At 39.4% G+C, this 22,152-nt stretch overlaps 2 protein-coding genes across 2 annotated transcripts in view; both read right to left on the reverse strand.

Moving 5' to 3' along the window:
* Positions 1-704: 704 nt before the first annotated feature.
* On the reverse strand, positions 705-13,189 carry LOC135463539 (uncharacterized). Its single transcript, XM_064740798.1, has 6 exons — positions 12,884-13,189; positions 10,763-10,873; positions 10,506-10,616; positions 5,402-5,509; positions 3,102-3,227; positions 705-1,009 (listed from the first exon to the last, which is right to left on the reverse strand). The coding sequence occupies exons 2-6, from the start codon at positions 10,803-10,805 to the stop codon at positions 768-770; spliced, it is 630 nt and encodes a 209-aa protein (XP_064596868.1). The 5' UTR covers positions 10,806-10,873; positions 12,884-13,189; the 3' UTR covers positions 705-767.
* The window catches only part of LOC135463388 (extracellular matrix protein A-like), a 36,687-nt gene continuing 25,693 nt past the window's right edge, over positions 11,159-22,152 (reverse strand). Inside the window, exons 29-38 of the mRNA XM_064740646.1 lie at positions 21,964-22,074; positions 20,788-20,898; positions 19,466-19,576; positions 18,755-18,865; positions 17,579-17,689; positions 16,257-16,367; positions 14,530-14,640; positions 13,397-13,464; positions 12,884-12,994; positions 11,159-11,242 (exon numbers count right to left, since the gene is read on the reverse strand). Of these exons, the coding sequence (XP_064596716.1) occupies positions 11,159-11,242; positions 12,884-12,994; positions 13,397-13,464; positions 14,530-14,640; positions 16,257-16,367; positions 17,579-17,689; positions 18,755-18,865; positions 19,466-19,576; positions 20,788-20,898; positions 21,964-22,074 (1,040 nt within the window). The remainder of the gene's footprint in view (positions 11,243-12,883; positions 12,995-13,396; positions 13,465-14,529; positions 14,641-16,256; positions 16,368-17,578; positions 17,690-18,754; positions 18,866-19,465; positions 19,577-20,787; positions 20,899-21,963; positions 22,075-22,152) is intronic.

Raw genomic sequence — 22,152 nt, forward strand, 5'->3', positions numbered from 1 at the left:
AGGTGCACAAGGGACTCTCGGCGCTGTGTCATATTTACCTACAAGGGAATTATACTCACTGTAAAACTCAAGAAACTTGGAGTGAATGCGTTTGATAGAATAACCTTGACACACTAGTTTTTGCATTAATAACTTATGACGTTGTTGTAGTTTATATTAAGCTCTCCTACAAGAGCCTGGTAGTAATAATTCTTGCAGACAAATATTATATTATTAGGAGCTTTGTTCGCACGAATATTAACGTATTTTCTCTAAAGGTCATCCATTACCAATCGGACGGTAGGATCCTTCAGACCTTGTTTGGCTGTCGTATGAGCATTAGTACTAATATAGGTAATTGCATACAAAACCTTTTTCTTCACTAGCTCAAGCTAAGTGTTAAGGACTGAATGTCGTACCCTCTCCCGTTTACACCATTTCCCCCCCAAAGATTTCAAGCGCCGAAAGAAAACTGACTCACCAGTTAAAGAATCTCTTCGCTAACTCGCCAGTTAACCCATCTGTCAAGCTAGAAGTAACCAGTAAACCAACCTGTCAAGCAGCTCACCGGTTATTCAACCACTAAACCAGCTAGCGATAAAGATAAGTTAACAGCCCTTCAATAAAAAGAGAAGTTCTAAATTTTGAGAAATAATTTTACTGTTTTCACTCTACATATAAGTATTTGAATTATTTCCATGATTATGAGGTGCTCTCATGTACCAGTCGGTTTATTAATCTTGTAAGTGTCGTCGCCCGGAATGGTGTCGATGGCTGTACACTGTCTGCTAAGGACAAACCACTGGGTCTTTAGAAGCCTCGGTAGCGGTGTTGTGGCTACACATAGCCTTGTACCTGGTCAGCGTTATTCCTCCCGCTGGGCAGTTCAGAGACGACGGATCCTTCCACTGACACATATTGTTGAAGTTCTGCGCCGTTACAAAACCCGGGTAGGAGCAAACAACTGGGAAGAGATCAGGTGCCTGGTTTTGGACAAAGCTACAGAAATCCCCACAAGCCGTGGTCCCACCTGTTAAACACGAAGAAAATTACAAAGGGTCAAACACTTGGTTACACTACATAAGTCCATTAATTTATTCCTTTGATTGTTGCTTGGCCCATACTGATGGGTTTTTTTTACATAAACGATGACGGTCAGTTTTTTTGGACGAAAACTGGAGTATCCGATATATAACAAAATGCGATCTTTGGCAAGTTATGAACTAAATTTCTAACATTTGACGGTGGTCATCAAAGGACGTTAGAGTGCACTAACGCCCATAAGAGCGTTCTCGATGATTTGTGGTGTTGGCAGTGAACCATAAACAGTGGTAACGTGGGGAATCTACCAATTCGCTAGTAAATGCCGATATTCAAACCAACACATCGAGTGTGCTGTGTGTGGAACGATTCATCTTTAACCTCTGGACGAATGCTGTACCACCCCACAGCGAAACCGCCCTGTATATCGTCATGCAACAGACTGGTCTCAATGTTGCAGTACTGGAACCTTATATCAAAAACGTGATTCCCAAGCCAGAACTACATTTGGCTGGCCATGGTCTGCCTGGGTTGGTATTGTAGTCTATTTCTTCTGGAGAGTCGCCTATTTTCAGCTGTCTGTAAAATCAGTCATATTCGCTATCAAAATTGCCTTTAGTCAGTGACCCATTACAGCATAAGCTCCGGATATTGATATGTTTGAAGTTTACATTATTGCAAGGAAAATGAAGTCCATTAGCCGTGTTTCGACGGCAAGAACCCAATGCCTCGAGTGACATCATAATTAAAAACCAGTGGCATGCTGGATATTGAGCGGAGTTCAACATGTTTTGACGGAGGGGGACAGCTGTCTCCTAAACTGCCATCGATTTTACAGTAATCCTTGATTCTGCCTCTTCCACATTTGAAATTGTTTACACTTTTTAGTACAATATAACCTTAATGAATGCGTTTAGTTTTATCTGCTGTAGTATATGATTTCATGGCAGTATGGTTTTAAATGTTGTTAGGAAATTTTGTTATAAAAACAATGAAGTCTAATTGCTAAGAGTGTAGTGTTGGCTGTGTTACTGCGTACAGTTTGTTCGAACCGCATGTTTGTGCACCTATTGTAAAACAAATAACTCCCCACGCTCATTCTCCAGCATGCCACTGGTTTTTGAATAACAATCACGTCATCCGAGGCAATGAGTTCTTGGTGTCGAACCTATGCTAATAATTAACATTATGAATTAGAAAGAGTATTCTTAATATTCTTTGCAAGAATTTGAACTTCCAACATATCCATGTGTACAGCTTGTTTTGTTACGTATCACTGACTAAAGGCAATTTTAGTAGTGAGTATGACTGATTTTACAGACTGGTGAATACAGCCGACTCTCTAAAAGAAATAAACTAAGACTTTTAGACTTTATGTCTAGAATTGCAAGGGGTTAACATGTAATACCCAAATTATGGCTGGAACATCGTTTATAGTGAACAAATCAGAGTCAAAATATTTCAGTTGTTGTTGTTCTTGAATATTTGGCATAAGTCTTAATGGGCTTCATAATTATGGGTCATGGGCTTGGTATTAAGATTTAACGTCCGGTACCGTTATATTCATCTAACAGTAACCCTACAAGGCTACAATATAGTGACTAAAACCACGATTACGAGGTAGCTCGAAAATCTTCACGTGTAACAGGTCAAATATGGCCTCTTGTCAGTTTACCTCTGCTAACGTTTCTTCCCAACAATTTATATAAATGCTTAAGACGTAGAAGCCCACAAGCCCCATAGCACCACAGTGTAACCAAAGTTACTGTACTATACTGGTGACTTGATTGGTGTACTCAATCAACTCACAGCGATCGCATTGGTTTCAAAGTTTTTAGATCGTTTTTAGATGGTTAGGCGCTTACAAAACGGACGTACGTCTAATACGGCGCCGCAGTCCCTTTATTCACTTTTGAACTGTGATCCTTGTGGCAAGATTTCAAAGAGACAGGTTAAGCCAACGTCAGTGAATCGCCACATTCACATCTTTCAGGGTTTCCACAGCACAGAACAACTGCAGCAAGGTCATTTTGAAAGAAAATGAAAACAAAGATCACAAATTAGCTGGGAGAATGACTTACCATTTTTCTTCTCGTAGCGAATGGGTGACCACTCCGACATGCTCACACTGACATCACACTGCTCACAGACGTTGTTAGGATTATTCTCCCCATCAGCGTGGCACCCGCCATCAATAGAGCACTGGACTAAAAAAAATAAAATGAGAAATATTGTTTATTAAAATACTGTTTTTATGAACACAAATATTTATGATGTGTGCTCCGAAACCAGCAATTTGTTCTCTAACAGTACATGGATTTTTAATCCTACATTGGAAGTCAATTGCATATGGGCGGATAGAAAATCGACCTTTGGCAAGTTTAATACTGACGAACCTTCCAAGATGTAACCTACTTATTTTAGTTCTGTACAAATGGTGTTCAGTGAACGTAGGATGACGCAAACACTCGTACATTTATTTTATTAAAGTTTTACGCCGTGCTCTAGAATAGTTCACTTATTGACCGGCGGCCAGCATTATAGTGGAGTGAGTGAGTGCTTGGGGTTTAACGTCGTACTCAACAATTTTTCAGTCATATGACGACGAAGGAATCATTAGGGTGCATGCACGTGTAATGTGCCTCCTTGTTGCAGGACGGATTTCCACCGCTCTTTTATTTAGTGCTGCATCACTGAGACGACTTACCGAAGGCAAGTAAGCGGTCCCGCCCGAGCCATTATACTGATATGGGTCAACCAGTCGTTGCACTATCCCCTTCATGCTGAACGCCAAGCGAGGAAGTTACAACTTCCTCTTTTAAAGTCTTAGGTGTGACTCGACCAAGGATTGATCCTGGATCTACCGGTCCCGAAGCGGACATTATAGTGGACAGAACGCGGTGGGAAAACACGACGATACGTAGTTAAGACAGTAGAGGACGCCAACTCACTGGATTTGGTGAGAGGTTCCAGAGTCTGTGTGGGATGCTAACACACGGAGTCCGTGTGGGGTGCTAACATAAAGAGTCTGTGTGGGGTGCTAACATACAGAGTCTGTGTGATGTGCTAACATACGGAGTCTGTGTGGGATGCTAACACACCACGTCCGCCACGGAGGCTTTAACACTCAATTACTGGGTTAAACTGCTTCATACCGAGCTGTAAGGAATCTTCAAATGTTGTATACATTACCAGGTGTTCATAGGCGTCCCCAAGAGCTTTCTAGAGGGCTGTTGTGCACTACACTTCGATACTTGCTACCTCATTCATAGAGAGGAGACACAGAACTACACCAGACCATGTCATTTCTTTATGTAAGTAACATCTAACTTGTTGATACAGACTCGAGTATGAACTCAAATTACAAAACTGAATACACAACTCTGGGTGGTAAATATAGACAGATCGGTCAGGACATCTAGCGATCTGCGTCATGCATGTAGGTCTATCTAACTGCTCTTAATCCGGGGTTATAGAGACTGTATAGGCATTCATCTTATAAGCAATAGCAATATATTTAATACATATATTTGTATCTGACCTGGAAATTGTTCACAGGCTATGAGTATGAAATCGGAACTCGATATGTGAGGAATATCGACAGACAGCGTTGCATAATCGAATTTTTACTAGCTCTACTAACTATTTATGTACTATGTCTTACTCTTTTAAGAACTGAGGTTTTGTGTTGTTTCGGAAACAGGTTTTACCATAATCGCCGTGAAAATCGTCTTCATGGTTCCCGAGGGGTATACATATGTAGGACTTGGCACTTAGAGTCAAACTCAAATAGGTTTTATCTTAAATGAGGTCGTTCAGGCTAATAGGTCGACAAAGTAGGAGTGTATTGGGTAAAGCACCATCCTGCATCAGGGATGTCAAATATCCTGACTTGAAGCTGATTTCCCGCACACATCAACTCACTTAAATGACTTATATGAAACCCGTACAATTGTTTCCAGGTCCCAGTCAAGAAATATAGTGGATGTCAATGTGGAATTATTTGAACAACTGCGATAAAAATGAAAATCATCACAATCAATACGTCGAAACACAATCGCATGTCAGTCGCCAAAGGAGGTTTCGGAGCAAATAATGGCAAGGCTAATTTTCCAAAAATGGTAATTATGCTAACCTGTCGCTCTCGAAAGGAAAATACTCTGCACTGTGCAAAAATAAAAGAATTCATTGGGAAAGTCATATTTGTAGAGAATTCGATAGTATCCTCAGTTTGACCGCATAAATTGAGAATTTATAAATACATTTGTGTTTCTCAAAAAGAGATCTATAACAGTCTGTATTTGTCCAAATCGCTCGGAAGTGAAAGGCACAACTCAGAAGTATCTCCTATACGAATTCTCAAAATAGTCATGAAACTTACAGAGAGAGAAACTAGTCGTACTGCTTTCACTGGCACATGTCTGGCAGGGGTCATTTGGATCTTCATCTCCTTCATTGTAGCAAATGTCATTGACAAAGCATTTGTTGGCTGAAGACAAACGGAAACGAGCAAAATAAGTAAGCAAACAATATTTGCGTTCAACCTAGCATAAGGATTGGCTACTTACACACTGAAAATCAGTTCGGTTTTCTTTATCAGTAATTATGACATATCATACACAAATGTTAAAAACAAAAACAAAACTACGGGAAATGGATTCATTGAAAGCGATTGAGCACTGTTCGCTAATAATTGGAAGTATGCCAATTTGACATTGTACAAGCTGTAGCTCCTCAGTAATGGGTTGACTTATGACAATGACAATTAATATGAACATGCCATTAAAATTTAATCTCTGCAAGGCTTGATTGAAAGCCGTCACAACAAATTACGATTTTGCTTAGCATACTGAATTACTAGCTGAAAGTGTTGAAGACTATGGGTTTGCACATTTCATCGGCAGCAAAGTATATGTGATACAAAAACTGGGAGGATTCACACTGATAAGAAATTGTTTAAGTGTTTACAAAAACTATGTATTCACATAATGTCAAAGGCAGCGTGACTGAGAACAGAAGCTATATGCATTCACATAATGTCAAAGGTAGCGTGATTAAGAACGGAAACTATATGTATTCACATAATGTAAGAAGTGGCGTGAATGAGAACAGAAACTATTTGTATTCACACGTCAGAAGTAGCTTGATTGAGAACAGAAGCTATATGCATTCACATAATATCAGAAGTAGCTTGACTGAGAACAGAAACTATATGTATTCACATGTTAGAAGTACCGTCATTGAGAACAGAAACTATTTGTATTCACATGTCAGAAGTAGCTTGATTGAGAACAGAAGCTATATGTATTCACATAATGTCAGAAATAGCGTGATTGAGAACAGAAACTATATGTATTCACATAATGTCAGAAGTAGCGTGACTGAGAACAGAAACTATATGTATTTACATAATGTCAGCAATAGCGAAATTGAGAACAGAACCATATGTATTCCCATAATGTCAGAAGTACCGTGACTGAGAAATGAAACTATATGTATTCACATAATATCAGAAGTACCGTCATTGAGAACAGAAACTATATGTATCCACATGTCAGAAGTAGCGTGAATGAGAACACGAACTATATGTATTCACATAATGTCAGAAGTAGCTTGATTGAGAACAGAAGCTATATGTATTCACATAATATCAGAAGTAGCGTGACTGAGAACAGAAACTATTTGTATTCACATGCCAGAAGTAGCTTGATTGAGAACAGAAGCTATATGCATTCACATAATGTCAGAAGTACCGTCATTGAGAACAGAAACTATTTGTATTCACATACTGTCAAAAGTAGCGTGACTGAGAACAGAAGCTATATGTATTCACATAATGGCAGAAGTAGCGTGACTGAGAACAGAAGCTATATGTATTGACATGTCAGATGTAGCGTGACTAAGCACAGAAACTATTTGTATTCACATGTCAGAAGTAACGTGAATAAGAACTGAAACCATATGTATTTACATAATGTGAGAAGTAGCTTGATTACGAACAGAAACTATTTGTATTCACATAATGTCAGAAGTACCGTCATTGAGAAGAGAAACTATACATATTCACATAATGTCAAAAGTAGCGTGACTGAGAACAGAAACTACACTGAACAAAAATATAAACGCACGAACAAATATTTTCTGTTATTTTTATGTCACAAAATATAGTACATTCCCCAAAACAATGGGACATATTTCTGAACAATTCAGCTTTAATTTGCGAGCATTGCAATCAATTCTCAAACAATAGCCCTGCAGTAATGGCAGGAAGAGGACAATGGGGGTCAATGGGCCAAGTTCACAGACGCCAGTAACGCGTGTGACCACCGTTAGCCTCGCGTAGAGCTGTACACCAGCGACGCATGGACATCACCAACTTGTCAGTTGTGGGCTGGGGGATGTTGTCCCAGTCCTCCTGGAGTGCCACTCGCATTTGGCGAATGTTCTGGGGAACTGGAACCCGGTGGCGGACACGCCTATCCAGAATATCCAAAACAGAGGTGTTCAATGGGTGACATGTCTGGTGAATACGGCGGCCAGTTGAGGACAGGAATATCCTCCTCCTCAAGGAAGTCTCTGCATATCCTGGCAATGTGTGGGCTGGCGCTGTCGTGTTGGAAAGTCAAATGATGGAGCACCACAAAGGGCGCAACAATAGGTCTAAGGATTTCATGTCGGTAACGTTGTGTATTAAGGTTGCCGTCGATGAAATGCAGACGTGTGCGCTGTCCATGACAAATGCATGCCCACACCATGACACTTCCGCCACCATAAGCCACCCGTCGCAGGACATTAGCGTCAGCATACCGCTCACCAGCAAGGCGCCAAACCCGAACTCTGGCATCAGCATGGTGCAGCTGGAAGCGAGATTCGTCACTAAAGAGCACAGTCCTCCAACGAGCAAGTGTCCAGCGCACATAAATATTGGCCCAGTCCAGTCGTGTCCGACGTCGGGCTACCGTTAGGTCGATGCCCTGGTGTGGTCGACATGACCGGAGATGAGCCTCCCGCAGCCGGTTCCTGACTATCTGGGCTGAAATCCGCCTGTTGTGAAGACCGACAGTCTCATCAGCAGTTCTGGTTGCTGGGCGGGTCCGATCACGCAGGTGTTGGACCCGCATGTGCTGGTCTTGTGCGGGCGTGGTCACACGTGGCCGGCGGGCATGTGCGCGGTTGACTGTGGTACCAGTCTCTCTGAAGCAAGTCCTCAGGCGGCTGATAGTGGAATGATGCACATTCAGTTGGGCTGCCACAGCAGTAACAGATAACCCAGCATTAAGCATGCCAATGGCACGCTCCCTCATGATTTGTGACATCTGTGGCATGTCGGCATGTGGCACAAATCCACACTTTGGGGTGGCCTTTTACTGAGCAAGCTGTAAGGAATGTCTGCGTGTTGCTCACGCACACTGACCATCGCACTGTCACGCCCCATTGGTCACATGGGTTGACTTTTTCAGCATATGAGTATACCCACTCAGAATGGTCAATTGCAATGGGACCACTTGTGTTGTGCAACACGAAGGACCCATTAAACAAATATATCACTGGTTTGACCGTGATTAAGAACAGAAACTATATGTATTCACATGTCAGAAGTAGCGTGAATGAGAACAGAAACTATATGTATTCACATAATATCAGAAGTACCGTCATTGAGAACAGAAACTATTTGTTTTCACATGCCAGAAGTAGCTTGATTGAGAACAGAAGCTATATGTATTCACATAATGTCAGAAGTACCGTCATTGAGAACAGAAACGATTTGTATTCACATAATGTCAAAAGTAGCGTGACTGAGAACAGGAGTTATATGTATTTACATAATGTCAGAAGTACCGTGACTGAGAACCGAAGCTATATGTATTCACATAATGTCAGCAATAGCGTGATTGAGAACGGAAACTATTTATATTCACATAGTGTCAGAAGTAGCGTGACTGAGAACAGAAGCTATATGCATTCACATAATGTCAGAAGTACCGTCATTGAGAACAGAAACTATTTGTATCCACATGCCAGCAGAAGCTTGATTGAGAACAGAAGCTATACGTATTCACATAATGTCAGAAGTACCGTGATTGAGAACAGAAACTATTTGTATTCACATAAAGTCAGAAGTAGCGTGACTGAGAACAGAAACTATTTGCATTCACATGTCAGAAGTAGCGTGAATGAGAACAGAAACTATATGTATTCACATAATGTCAGAAGTACCGTGATTGAGAACAGAAACTATTTGTATTCACATAAAGTCAGAAGTAACATGAATGAGAACAGAAACTATATGTATCCACATAATGTCAGAAGTACCGTGACTGAGAACAGAAACTATTTGTATTCACATGTCAGAAGTAGCGTGATTAAGAACAAAAACTATATGTATTCACATAATGTCAGAAGTATCGTGACTGAGAACAGAAACTATTTGTATTCACATGCCAGAAGTAGCTTGATTGAGAACAGAAGCTATATGTATTCACATAATGTCAGAAGTAGCGTGACTGAGAACAGAAACTATTTGTATTCACATACCAGAATTAGCTTGATTGAGAACAGAAACTATATGTATTCACAAAAAGTCAGAAGTAGCGTGACTGAGAACAGAAACTATTTGTATTCACATGTCAGAAGTAGCGTGATTAAGAACAAAAACTATATGTATTCACATAATGTCAGAAGTAGCGTGACTGAGAACAGAAACTATTTGTATTCACATGCCAGAAGTAGCTTGATTGAGAACAGAAGCTATATGTATTCACATGAAGTCAGAAGTAGCGTGACTGAGAACAGAAACTATTTGTATTAACATGTCAGATGTAGCGTGACTGAGAACAGAAACTATATGTATCCACATGTCAGAAGTAGCGTGAATGAGAACAGAAACTATATGTATTGATATAATGTGAGAAGTAGCTGGATTAAGAACAGAAATTATACGTATTCACATAATGTCAGAAGTAGCGTGATTGAGAACAGAAACTATATGTATTCACATAATGTCAGCAGTAGTGTGACTGTCAGAAAAACAGGCAGTGCGAGTGCTTACATTGGACTGACCTATACTGTTCTGCTACAATGCAGTATAGACGGTGGGGGAGGGGGATTACAACAATTTAAAATAAAATTATGTCTTCAATTTATCCTGAAATACAGTCCACCAGAAATAAACACCGACATTTCAAAATATCTGCGAAAAGTGGGAGAACAATACAGGGCTCACCGTCCCATGACATATACGTGACAAGGCAGTGTTTTGAGAAAATTGCAGTTGACATTACCGCATTTCTATATAATTCTACTTAAGCTATGGTGCTAAACGGCGTGTAATTTGCTAGTTACATTTTAATCCTAACTGAGGTAAGTTAGGCCGTATTTTACCGCTTACGTGTGACCATTGCCAGCCATCACACTGTCGTCGATTCTCTGGTTTTACTGTCTCCACTGTACGTCTTTAACTCTATAGACGTTCACTATTCACTTACCTATGAGACTAAACTCAGTTTTCTCATGCACACTGTTGCAAACTCTGCAGGAGAAATCGGGATCAATCTGCCCATCATTGTAACACGTTCCGTTGATAAAACATTTGCCATCTGAGGGATAAAAAAGTGGATTCAAACACAGACAAAAAATATCAACAAATGAAACACAAATTGTGAAACACACACGCACGCACACCAACACAGACACATATATATGGTGTGCTCCTGTATTACTTAAATTTCCACGTAAAACTTACCCAGGGGAGTAAGCTCTGTTGTCGAAATATTCTGTTGACACATTTTACAGTCAATGCCGGGTATTCCTTCTCCTTCACCGTAGCAAACACCGTTTACATTGCAGACGTTCTCTGAAAAAAATGTCCCAGCTTATTAGTCATAAGTACAAGTATACGTCATCTTTGCCAATTATAGCAAAAGTTATAGTATACGGCCAAACAGGTCCGAATTATCAGTCAAGCGAAAAGTACGATGCCACTTCTGGGAAAAGGAGATGCCAGAGTTATGTTCACTGTTATTTTAGTGGAAGTGCTCTTTTTTACTTAAATAGTGATTTATTGGTGGGATGGTACATTGATAAATATACTGTCATGCCAGTGGAAATGGAAGATATCATAGTTAGATGTTCTGTCATGCTAGTGGAAAAAGAGGATATCCTTGTTAGATGTACTGTCATTCTGGTGGAAATAGAGGATATCATAGTTAGATGTACTGTCATGCTAGTGGAAATGGAAGATATCATTGTTATATGTACTGTCATGCCAGCGAAAATAGGGGATAACGTTGCTAGCTGTACTGTCATGCCAATTGAAAGAGAGCATATCATCATTAGATGTAGTGTCATGCTAATGGCAACAGAGGATACCATTGTTAGATGTACTGTCATGCTAATGACAACAGAGGATACCATTGTTAGATGTACTGTCATGCTAATGGCAACAAAGGATACCATTGTTAGATGTACTGTCATGCTTAGGGCAACAGAGGATACCACTGTTAGATGTACTGTCATGCTAATGGCAACAAAGGATACCATTGTTAGATGTACTGTCATGCTTAGGGCAATAGAGTATATCATTGTTACATGTAGCCTACTGTCATGCAGTGTGCTGTGTTAGCACGCGAACTCGGCCACAGAGGCCACAGTTCTCGATTTATGGATTAAACAACTTAATACCAAGGTGTAAGGGAATCTACAAATGCTCTACCCATTACCAGGTGTGCACAGGCGTCTCCAGGAACTTTCTAGAGAGCTGTTGTGCACTACAGTGCTATACCTGCTACCTCATTCACATGGAGAGGGCAAACCGAACTACACCATGCCATGTAATTTCTTCATCCAAGCAGCATCTAACTTGTTGACACAGACTCGAGTATGCAATCAAACGCAGCTTACCAAACCGAATACACAACTCTGGGTGGCAAATGTGGACAGATCGTTCATGGCGTCCAGCGATCTGCGGTATGGATGTAGTTCTAGCTACCTGGGGTTATAGAGGCTGTATAAGCATTCCTCTTATAAACAATAACAATCATTAAGATACCTGTGTATGTGTCTTATCCGGAAATTGCTCACAGACTTTGAGTATGAAATTTGAATTCGATATGTGTGGAGCCTTCGTTGCATAATCGCAAGTTTATAGCTGGTTCTGTCTTACATGTTACATGTAATTTACCTATTTATATACTATAGCTGACATACTCCTTGGAGAAATGAGGTTTTAGGTTGTTTCGAAAACAGGTTTTGAGATTATTGCCTCATAACTCGTCTTACTGGTTTCCGAGAGGTGTACGAATGTTGGAATTGACGCTGAGGGTCAAACTCATTGGTAAATATTGGCTGAGAATACCAGATGATTTGGAAAACCAAATACACAACTCACCTCTTCACTGCCAAAAAAATCTTTGGCATGAGCATTTTAAGGACTTCAGGTTAATACCTTCAGCCAACAAGGTACAATGATAGCTTCACTGTTATCTTTTTAGCCATAATAAAATGGTAGGTTATCATGAGAACAATGATCATAAATACCGGTAAATGTAAAAATTCAGTTTTCCAGACTTACTGTGATAACCTAAGCCCACGGATGAAATCGGTCATCGGGACAATGACTTCTCATACATGTACGCATACCAACCTGGCGCTTTCTGCTAATACATCCCTGCACATACATCACTAATACTATATGTGACTACAAATGACGTAAATTCGTTTTAACTTTAATTCCTAACCTCTTATCATGATGTCCAAGACTTAATAAACCGCATTCTGTTCTCTCGAGCATCAATATCATAGCCCAAAAAAGGCAGGTTCTGACTTCAACACTTTTAACAGTGAAGTATATTAACCAAGAACTCACCTTTGAGGGTAAACTCTGTAGTGCTGCTCGAACTTTCACACTCTTTGCAAGTATCTTCAGGATCATCATCCCCATCATTATAGCACACGTTGTTAATAAAACAATTGGTCGCTAAGTAGTAGAAACATAGTCATAAAAGTTAACAAGCACAACAATGGCCCAAGTTAATCAAATCATCGATCTTCAGCACTTGCTGTCAGCAAAAAGTGCACAATAAACAATGCCAAGCTATGTGTGGCAGAGTTAAAATTCGGTTTCATTGCCAAATCCACTAAACTGTGTGTATTACTGCAAATTTGAATCTAAATATTGTTGTATGGAAAACACTGCCCAATTGAAATTTCAGATTTGGACAAAATTAATATTGTAAAACAAACGTGTGTGTGATTATTTAAGAATCGGGGGTCGTCTTCTAACAGATGTTGTTATAGGGATAATGCTTCATTCTCAAACGTTTATCAAACGCTCACCTTGAAGAGTAAACTCAGTCGTGCTTTGTGCACTGGTGCATACTTGGCAGGTGAAATCGGGAAGTGCAGCGCCTTCGTCATAACAAGTGTCGTTGATAAAACATTTGTTGGCTGAGGTAAAAACAACAGCAGAAATGAAAAATGCACAAACATAATTCTTTAAAGTTAAAGCTCTCGAAATTTTGCAATCATAGTAACAGCGCAAATGGCAGACATTTTTACCAATACCCAGACATGGACTGAAAATGTTGGTTATGCAAATATATATCTAAAAAGAAAATGAATAAAACTTAAGCTACATTTACCTCACATACTTCATTCAACACCTATATTGAAAGGCACCAGCCTTTAACCCTCATTCAAAGGCGTGAAGTTTAAAACACCACAAATCACTGCATGGCCACATCTCTTTTTGCAGTCATAGTTTAGTGGTTTGTTTAACTGGTTCACATGTGTACTGATACACAAACTAATCAACACTTACGTTGTAAAGTAAGTTCCGTGGTTGACGAAGTCTGTTCACACACCTTACAGTCAATACCGGCTTCCGATTCTCCTTCAGCATAGCACACGCCATTTACATTGCAGACGTTCGCTACAAAAATACTGACACTTAATCACCAGTGTTTATTACCTTCATCCTCAAAGCCAAGTTATATCACGTCGGGATACCATCAAGCACATTAAAAATATGGATTTAGCAATCTCTCGACCGGGAACAGCAGACGATTTACAAAATCAACAAAAGGGACTCTACACTAGCACAATTTTACATGAGTGCCAACTGTCATCTTTTGAAGATTTCCAAGAAAAGTTTCGGACAAACTGTGCAAGACTAATATAAAACTCGTCTTCTTCAATTCTTGTGAGTATAGAACAAAAAGAGCTACCAGAAAGCAAGAGTTGATTTAATGTGTAGCGCAGATTGTCGAAAACCTATGGGGGTAGATCTACTCTGGTCCACTTGTACATTACATCCTCCGCTGTGGGTGTATAAAACAGAGGCCCATGAATATCAGCTTTTGAATATCTTCTTTTCAAATACTGCTTCCAAATACAGCAGCTAGATACGCCGAATTTTACACATTTAAATCCCTTGTCAAAAACAGATGGCCTCTACCTCTACGTTATAACAGAAGAATTGTTAGGCTCTTAAACGAAGAAAACTCCATTTACCTCTTGACGAAAAGGCAGCTGTGTCGGTCGCACTGTTACATGCCTGACAAGAGTCATTATCATCTACCTGTCCCTCGTCATAACATGTGTCTTCGATGAAGCATTTACTGTCTGAGGATATAAGGAAGAGAAAGAATGTAATGACAAGGGGCATCGTGAAAAACACGTTACACACATTTGGTTTCCATAAAAAGTAAACAGTGCGGGCGAAAAGCTCATCATTATTCTTGTCCATCGACTTTATTCTTACCTTTGAAACACTTTCTTTTGAGATAAGAGTTATAAAACAAGGTTGTTTAAATCCGCCAAAAGATATAGGTATTAAAATACAATCCAACTCTTTCTTGTCTATGATCTTTGGCACTGGAACTTTGATGACTTCATCTTAATACCTTAACCCACACTGCATACCGATAGTTTTACTGTTTAACTTCGGTAACTGTTAAACTTCAGTTTTCCAGACTCATTGTGAGAACCTAAGCCCACAGATGAAATCGGTCATCAGGAAATTGACTTCTCATATATGTACACATACTAACCTTGCCTTACCAGCTATTACATATCTACACCTTGTTATGTATGACTATTTAACGTCTTCATGTACTGTTAGTCTGCGGACCTTTGTGTTATATGTTATAAGCATAACAGGCCCTGTTATATATGTACAGTGCGGACCTGGCCGAAAGCATCTTGTTCAATGCTCTGTTTATTTAACTGGATGTTCATTGGCTGTTAATTCTGTGTCTAAGAATAGTTGAATCCACCTGGCACGTATATAAGCCGTGTTTTCTGTGCAGAGTGGAGGTATTTTTGCTGCATCCACTGGGAGCCAGGAGAGTGTGAGACGCTCTCGTATCGAGTCCATTATGTTTATATGAGCTGGTGATGCCAGTTTCATTTGGGAGGACAGATTTTTATGCCGGCACCGTTTGTGTACCACAGTAGTACTGATGTCTGATTTATGTGAATTTCTGCGGAAGTCACGTTTATTGGTGTTCGGATCTTTATTATGATTATACAGTGTGGACTGTGTAATTTGTTTAACACGCTGACCTCACCTGACCGACAAGGTCGTCAAGGACTCTTAACTGAAGTTTTCAGTTTTGCAAAGGACGTTCGTTCTGCCACAAGGTGACATTACTCTACGTCTCTGAACGGCTCGTTTGTGAGCTTCTGCGGGAGCTGTGACTGATCTGAAGTGGATTATACCTCCATGCCTGTATTTACCCTGTGTTGTGCTCTGCGGGTGTGACGTCATTCAAAGGCTTGACTGTTCCAGTTCTGTGTAACCTGTGTACTGTGTTCGTGTTCGCTAACCTGGCGAAGTACCTGTCTAGGACAATTTGTGACTTGTGTGAATTGTGTGTTTATCCCATGGTCTTTACGTTGGATTTCCTGGAATACATTCCTTGGGATGCAAAGGTGAACTGGAAACTTGTAAAGACCGGTAATACTGATGTGTGTGTTGTTGTTGTTGAACTGTCTGTAAAACTGTACGTCTCATTTTATATATAAAGCATTGTTTACATTGTAATATTGAGTCACTGAGTCTGTTTTCTGTTGCCGTTTTCAATACCGTAACAACCTTAAATCTAAATGAAATCTAGACAAAATAACATTGTAAAACAAACGTGTGTGTAAATCGTTAAAGAATTGGGGATGTCGTCTTCTAACTGATGTTGTTATAAGGTTAATACTTCATTCTCAAACGTTTATCAAACGCTCACCTTGAAGAGTAAACTCAGTCGTGCTCTGTGCACTGGTGCACACTTGGCAGGAGAAATCGGGATGTGCAGCGGCTTCGTCATAACAAGTGTCGTTGATGAAGCATTTGTTGGCTGAGGTAAAAACAACAGCAGAAATGAAAAATACACAAACACAGTTCTTTCATTTTGTACCTTTCTAAAATTTTTCATTAAAGTAACAGCGCAAATGGCAATGGCAGTTTTGCCAATAGGTAGACATCGATTGAAAATATCGCTTATGTAAATATATATTCAAAAGGAGAACGAAAAAAGGTTATCTCACACCACAAATAAAAAGTAAAACGCGTTCTTTTAAGAGAACAGTTCTGAAGCAAAGTCCTTTGAAACTTGCAAAACACACCAGTGTTAAATTGCAATAAAACTCTTTCCTGCCGATGATCTTTGGCGCTTGCACTTTAAAGACTTCATGTTAATACCTTCAATCCACACCGCATACCAATAGTTTCACTGTTGTTTTTGTAGCGATCATAAAATGGTATGTGACAATGTGAATAATAATCACGATTTCCGGTAACTGTTAAACTTCAGTTTTCCAGACTTATTGTGAGAACCTAAGCCCACGGATGTAATCGGTCATCAGGAAAATGACTTCTCACACATGTACACATACCAACCTTGCGCTTTCTGCTAATACATCCCTGCACATACATCACTCATACTATATGTGACTACAAATGACATTTTAATTCGTAAACTCTCATCATCTTGCTCAAGACACTGGTTTAACAGCATTTTGTTCTCTCGCGCATCAATGTTATGGCCCGAAAAAGGTACGTTCTGACCTAAACAGGGTATTAAATTAATCAAGACTTCACCTATGAGAGTAAACTCCGTAGTGCTGTTCGAACTTTCACACTCTTTGCAAGTCACACCTGGCTCCTTATCCCCAGCATTATAGCACACGTTGTTAATAAAACATTTGGTAGCTGAGTAGAAGAAACATAGTCATAAAAGTTAACAAGCACAACAATGGCCCAAGTTAATCAAATCATCGATCTTCAGCAATTACTCTCAGAAAAAGTGCACAATAAACTATGCCAAGCTTTGTGTGGCAGAGTCAAAATTCCGATTTATTGCTAATCCACTAAACTGTGTGTATTACGGCATACTTGACTCTAAATATTGTTGTATGGAAAACACTGCCCAATTGAAATTTCAGAATTGGACAAAATTAATATTGTAAAACAAACGTGTGTGTGATTATTAAAGAATCGGGGGTCGTCTTCTAACAGATGTTGTTGTAGGGATAATGCTTCATTGTCAAACGTTTATCAAACGCTCACCTTGAAGAGTAAACTCAGTCGTGCTTTGTGCACTGGTGCATACTTGGCAGGAGAAATCGGGATGTGCAGCGCCTTCGTCATAACAAGTGTCGTTGATAAAGCATTTGTTGGCTGAGGTAAAAACAACAGCAGAAATGAAAAATGCACAAACATAATTCTTTGAATTTAAAGCTCTCGAAATTTTGCAATCATAGTAACAGCGCAAATGGCAGACATTTTTACCAATACCCAGACATGGACTGAAAATGTTGGTTATGCAAATATATATCTAAAAAGAAAATGAATAAAACTTAAGCTACATTTACCTCACATACTTCATTCAACACCTATATTGAAAGGCACCAGCCTTTAACCCTCAATCAAAGGCGTGAAGTTTAAAACACCACAAATCACTGCATGGCCACATTTCTTTTTGCAGTCATAGTTTAGTGGTTTGTTTAACTGGTTCACACGTGTACTGATACACAAACTAATCAACACTTACGTTGTAAAGTAAGTTCCGTGGTTGACGAAGTCTGTTCACACACCTTACAGTCAATACCGGCTTCCGATTCTCCTTCAGCATAGCACACGCCATTTACATTGCAGACGTTCGCTACAAAAATACTGACACTTAATCACCAGTGTTTATTACCTTCATCCTCAAAGCCAAGTTATATCACGTCGGGATACCATCAAGCACATTAAAAATATGGATTTAGCAATCTCTCGACCGGGAACAGCAGACGATTTACAAAATCAACAAAAGGGACTCTACACTAGCACAATTTTACATGAGTGCCAACTGTCATCTTTTGAAGATTTCCAAGAAAAGTTTCGGACAAACTGTGCAAGACTAATATAAAACTCGTCTTCTTCAATTCTTGTGAGTATAGAACAAAAAGAGCTACCAGAAAGCAAGAGTTGATTTAATGTGTAGCGCAGATTGTCGAAAACCTATGGGGGTAGATCTACTCTGGTCCACTTGTACATTACATCCTCCGCTGTGGGTGTGTAAAACAAAGGCCCATGAATATCAGCTTTTGAATATCTTCTTTTCAAATACTGCTTCCAAATACAGCAGCTAGATACGCCGAATTTTACACATTTAAATCCCTTGTCAAAAACAGATGGCCTCTACCTCTACGTTACAACAGAAGAATTGTTAGGCTTTTAAATGAAGAAAACTCCATTTACCTCTTGACGAAAAGGCAGCTGTGTCGGTCGCACTGTTACATGCCTGACAAGAGTCATTATCATCTACCTGTCCCTCGTCATAACATGTGTCTTCGATGAAGCATTTACTGTCTGAGGATATAAGGAAGAGAAAGAATGTAATGACAAGGGGCATCGTGAAAAACACGTTACACACATTTGGTTTCCATAAAAAGTAAACAGTGCGGGCGAAAACCTCATCATTGTTCTTGTCCATCCACTGTATTCTTACCTTTGAAACACTTTCTTTTCAGATAAGAGTTATAAAACAAGGTTGTTTAAATCTGCCAAAAGATACCAGTATTAAAATACAATCCAACTCTTTCCTGTCTATGATCTTTGGCACTGGAACTTTGATGACTTCATCTTAATACCTTAACCCACACTGCATACCGATAGTTTTACTGTTCAACTTGGGTAACTGTTAAACTTCAGTTTTCCAGACTCATTGTGAGAACCTAAGCCCACAGATGAAATCGGTCATCAGGAAATTGACTTCTCATATATGTACACATACTATTCTTGCCTTACCAGCTATTACATATCTACACCTTAAATCTAAATGAAATCTAGACAAAATAACATTGTAAAACAAACGTGTGTGTAAATCGTTAAAGAATTGGGGATGTCGTCTTCTAACTGATGTTGTTATAAGGTTAATACTTCATTCTCAAACGTTTATCAAACGCTCACCTTGAAGAGTAAACTCAGTCGTGCTCTGTGCACTGGTGCACACTTGGCAGGAGAAATCGGGATGTGCAGCGGCTTCGTCATAACAAGTGTCGTTGATAAAGCATTTGTTGGCTGAGGTAAAAACAACAGCAGAAATGAAAAATACACAAACACAGTTCTTTCATTTTGTACCTTTCTAAAATTTTTCATTAAAGTAACAGCGCAAATGGCAATGGCAGTTTTGCCAATAGGTAGACATCGATTGAAAATATTGCTTTTGTAAATATATATTCAAAAGGAGAACGAAAAAAGGTTATCTCACACCACAAATAAAAAGTAAAACGCTTTCTTTTAAGAGAACAGTTCTGAAGCAAAGTCCTTTGAAACTTGCAAAACACACCAGTGTTAAATTGCAATCCAACTCTTTCCTGCCGATGATCTTTGGCGCTTGCACTTTAAAGACTTCATGTTAATACCTTCAATCCACACGGCATACCAATAGTTTTACTGTTGTTTTTGTAGCGATGATAAAATGGTATGTGACAATGGGAATAATAATCACGATTTCCGGTAACTGTAAAACTTCAGTTTTCCAGACATATTGTGATAACCTAAGCCCACGGATGTAATCCGTCATCAGGAAAATGACTTCTCACACATGTACACATACCAACCTGGCGCTTTCTGCTAATACATCCCTGCACATACATCACTCATACTATATGTGACTACAAATGACATTTTAATTCGTAAACTCTCATCATCTTGCTCAAGACACTGGTTTAACAGCATTTTGTTCTCTCGCGCATCAATGTTATGGCCCGAAAAAGGTACGTTCTGACCTAAACAGGGTATTAAATTAATCAAGACTTCACCTATGAGAGTAAACTCCGTAGTGCTGTTCGAACTTTCACACTCTTTGCAAGTCACACCTGGCTCCTTATCCCCAGCATTATAGCACACGTTGTTAATAAAACATTTGGTAGCTGAGTAGAAGAAACATAGTCATAAAAGTTAACAAGCACAACAATGGCCCAAGTTAATCAAATCATCGATCTTCAGCAATTACTCTCAGAAAAAGTGCACAATAAACAATGCCAAGCTTTGTGTGGCAGAGTCAAAATTCCGATTTATTGCTAATCCACTAAACTGTGTGTATTACGGCATACTTGACTCTAAATATTGTTGTATGGAAAACACTGCCCAATTGAAATTTCACATTTGGACAAAATTAATATTGTAAAACAAACGTGTGTGTGATTATTAAAGAATCGGGGGTCGTCTTCTAACAGATGTTGTTGTAGGGATAATGCTTCATTCTCAAACGTTTATCAAACGCTCACCTTGAAGAGTAAACTCAGTCGTGCTTTGTGCACTGGTGCATACTTGGCAGGAGAAATCGGGATGTGCAGCGCCTTCGTCATAACAAGTGTCGTTGATAAAGCATTTGTTGGCTGAGGTAAAAACAACAGCAGAAATGAAAAATGCACAAACATAATTCTTTGAATTCAAAGCTCTCGAAATTTTGCAATCATAGTAACAGCGCAAATGGCAGACATTTTTACCAATACCCAGACATGGACTGAAAATGTTGGTTATGCAAATATATATCTAAAAAGAAAATGAATAAAACTTAAGCTACATTTACCTCACATACTTCATTCAACACCTATATTGAAAGGCACCAGCCTTTAACCCTCAATCAAAGGCGTGAAGTTTAAAACACCACAAATCACCGCATGGCCACATTTCTTTTTGCAGTCATAGTTTAGTGGTTTGTTTAACTGGTTCACACGTGTACTGATACACAAACTAATCAACACTTACGTTGTAAAGTAAGTTCCGTGGTTGACGAAGTCTGTTCACACACCTTACAGTCAATACCGGCTTCCGATTCTCCTTCAGCATAGCACACGCCATTTACATTGCAGACGTTCGCTACAAAAATACTGACACTTAGTCACCAGTGTTTATTACCTTCATCCTCAAAGCCAAGTTATATCACGTCGGGATACCATCAAGCACATTAAAAATATGGATTTAGCAATCTCTCGACCGGGAACAGCAGACGATTTACAAAATCAACAAAAGGGATTCTACACTAGCACAATTTTACATGAGTGCCAACTGTCATCTTTTGAAGATTTCCAAGAAAAGTTTCGGACAAACTGTGCAAGACTAATATAAAACTCGTCTTCTTCAATTCTTGTGAGTATAGAACAAAAAGAGCTACCAGAAAGCAAGAGTTGATTTAATGTGTAGCGCAGATTGTCGAAAACCTATGGGGGTAGATCTACTCTGGTCCACTTGTACATTACATCCTCCGCTGTGGGTGTATAAAACAAAGGCCCATGAATATCAGCTTTTGAATATCTTCTTTTCAAATACTGCTTCCAAATACAGCAGCTAGATACACCAAATTTTACACATTTAAATCGCTTGTCAAAAACAGATGGCCTCTACCTCTACGTTACAACAGAAGAATTGTTAGGCTCTTAAATGAAGAAAACTCCATTTACCTCTTGACGAAAAGGCAGCTGTGTCGGTCGCACTGTTACATGCCTGACAAGAGTCATTATCATCTACCTGTCCCTCGTCATAACATGTGTCTTCGATGAAGCATTTACTGTCTGAGGATATAAGGAAGAGAAAGAATGTAATGACAAATGGCATCGTGAAAAACACGTTACACACATTTGGTTTCCATA

This window comes from Liolophura sinensis, chromosome 3, assembly GCF_032854445.1.
Source record: "Liolophura sinensis isolate JHLJ2023 chromosome 3, CUHK_Ljap_v2, whole genome shotgun sequence".
Classification (NCBI taxonomy): domain Eukaryota; kingdom Metazoa; phylum Mollusca; class Polyplacophora; order Chitonida; family Chitonidae; genus Liolophura; species Liolophura sinensis.

Excerpts from the sequence above, each read along its gene's own strand:
- LOC135463539 (XM_064740798.1), bottom strand. The coding sequence starts at position 10,805 with ATGTGTCAACAGAATATTTCGACAACAGAGCTTACTCCCCTGG. Across the intron at positions 10,617-10,762 it reads AACAGAGCTTACTCCCCTGG|ATGGCAAATGTTTTATCAAC; the intron begins GTAAGTTTTACG and ends TTTATCCCTCAG. Across the intron at positions 1,010-3,101 it reads TCGCTACGAGAAGAAAAATG|GTGGGACCACGGCTTGTGGG; the intron begins GTAAGTCATTCT and ends CGTGTTTAACAG.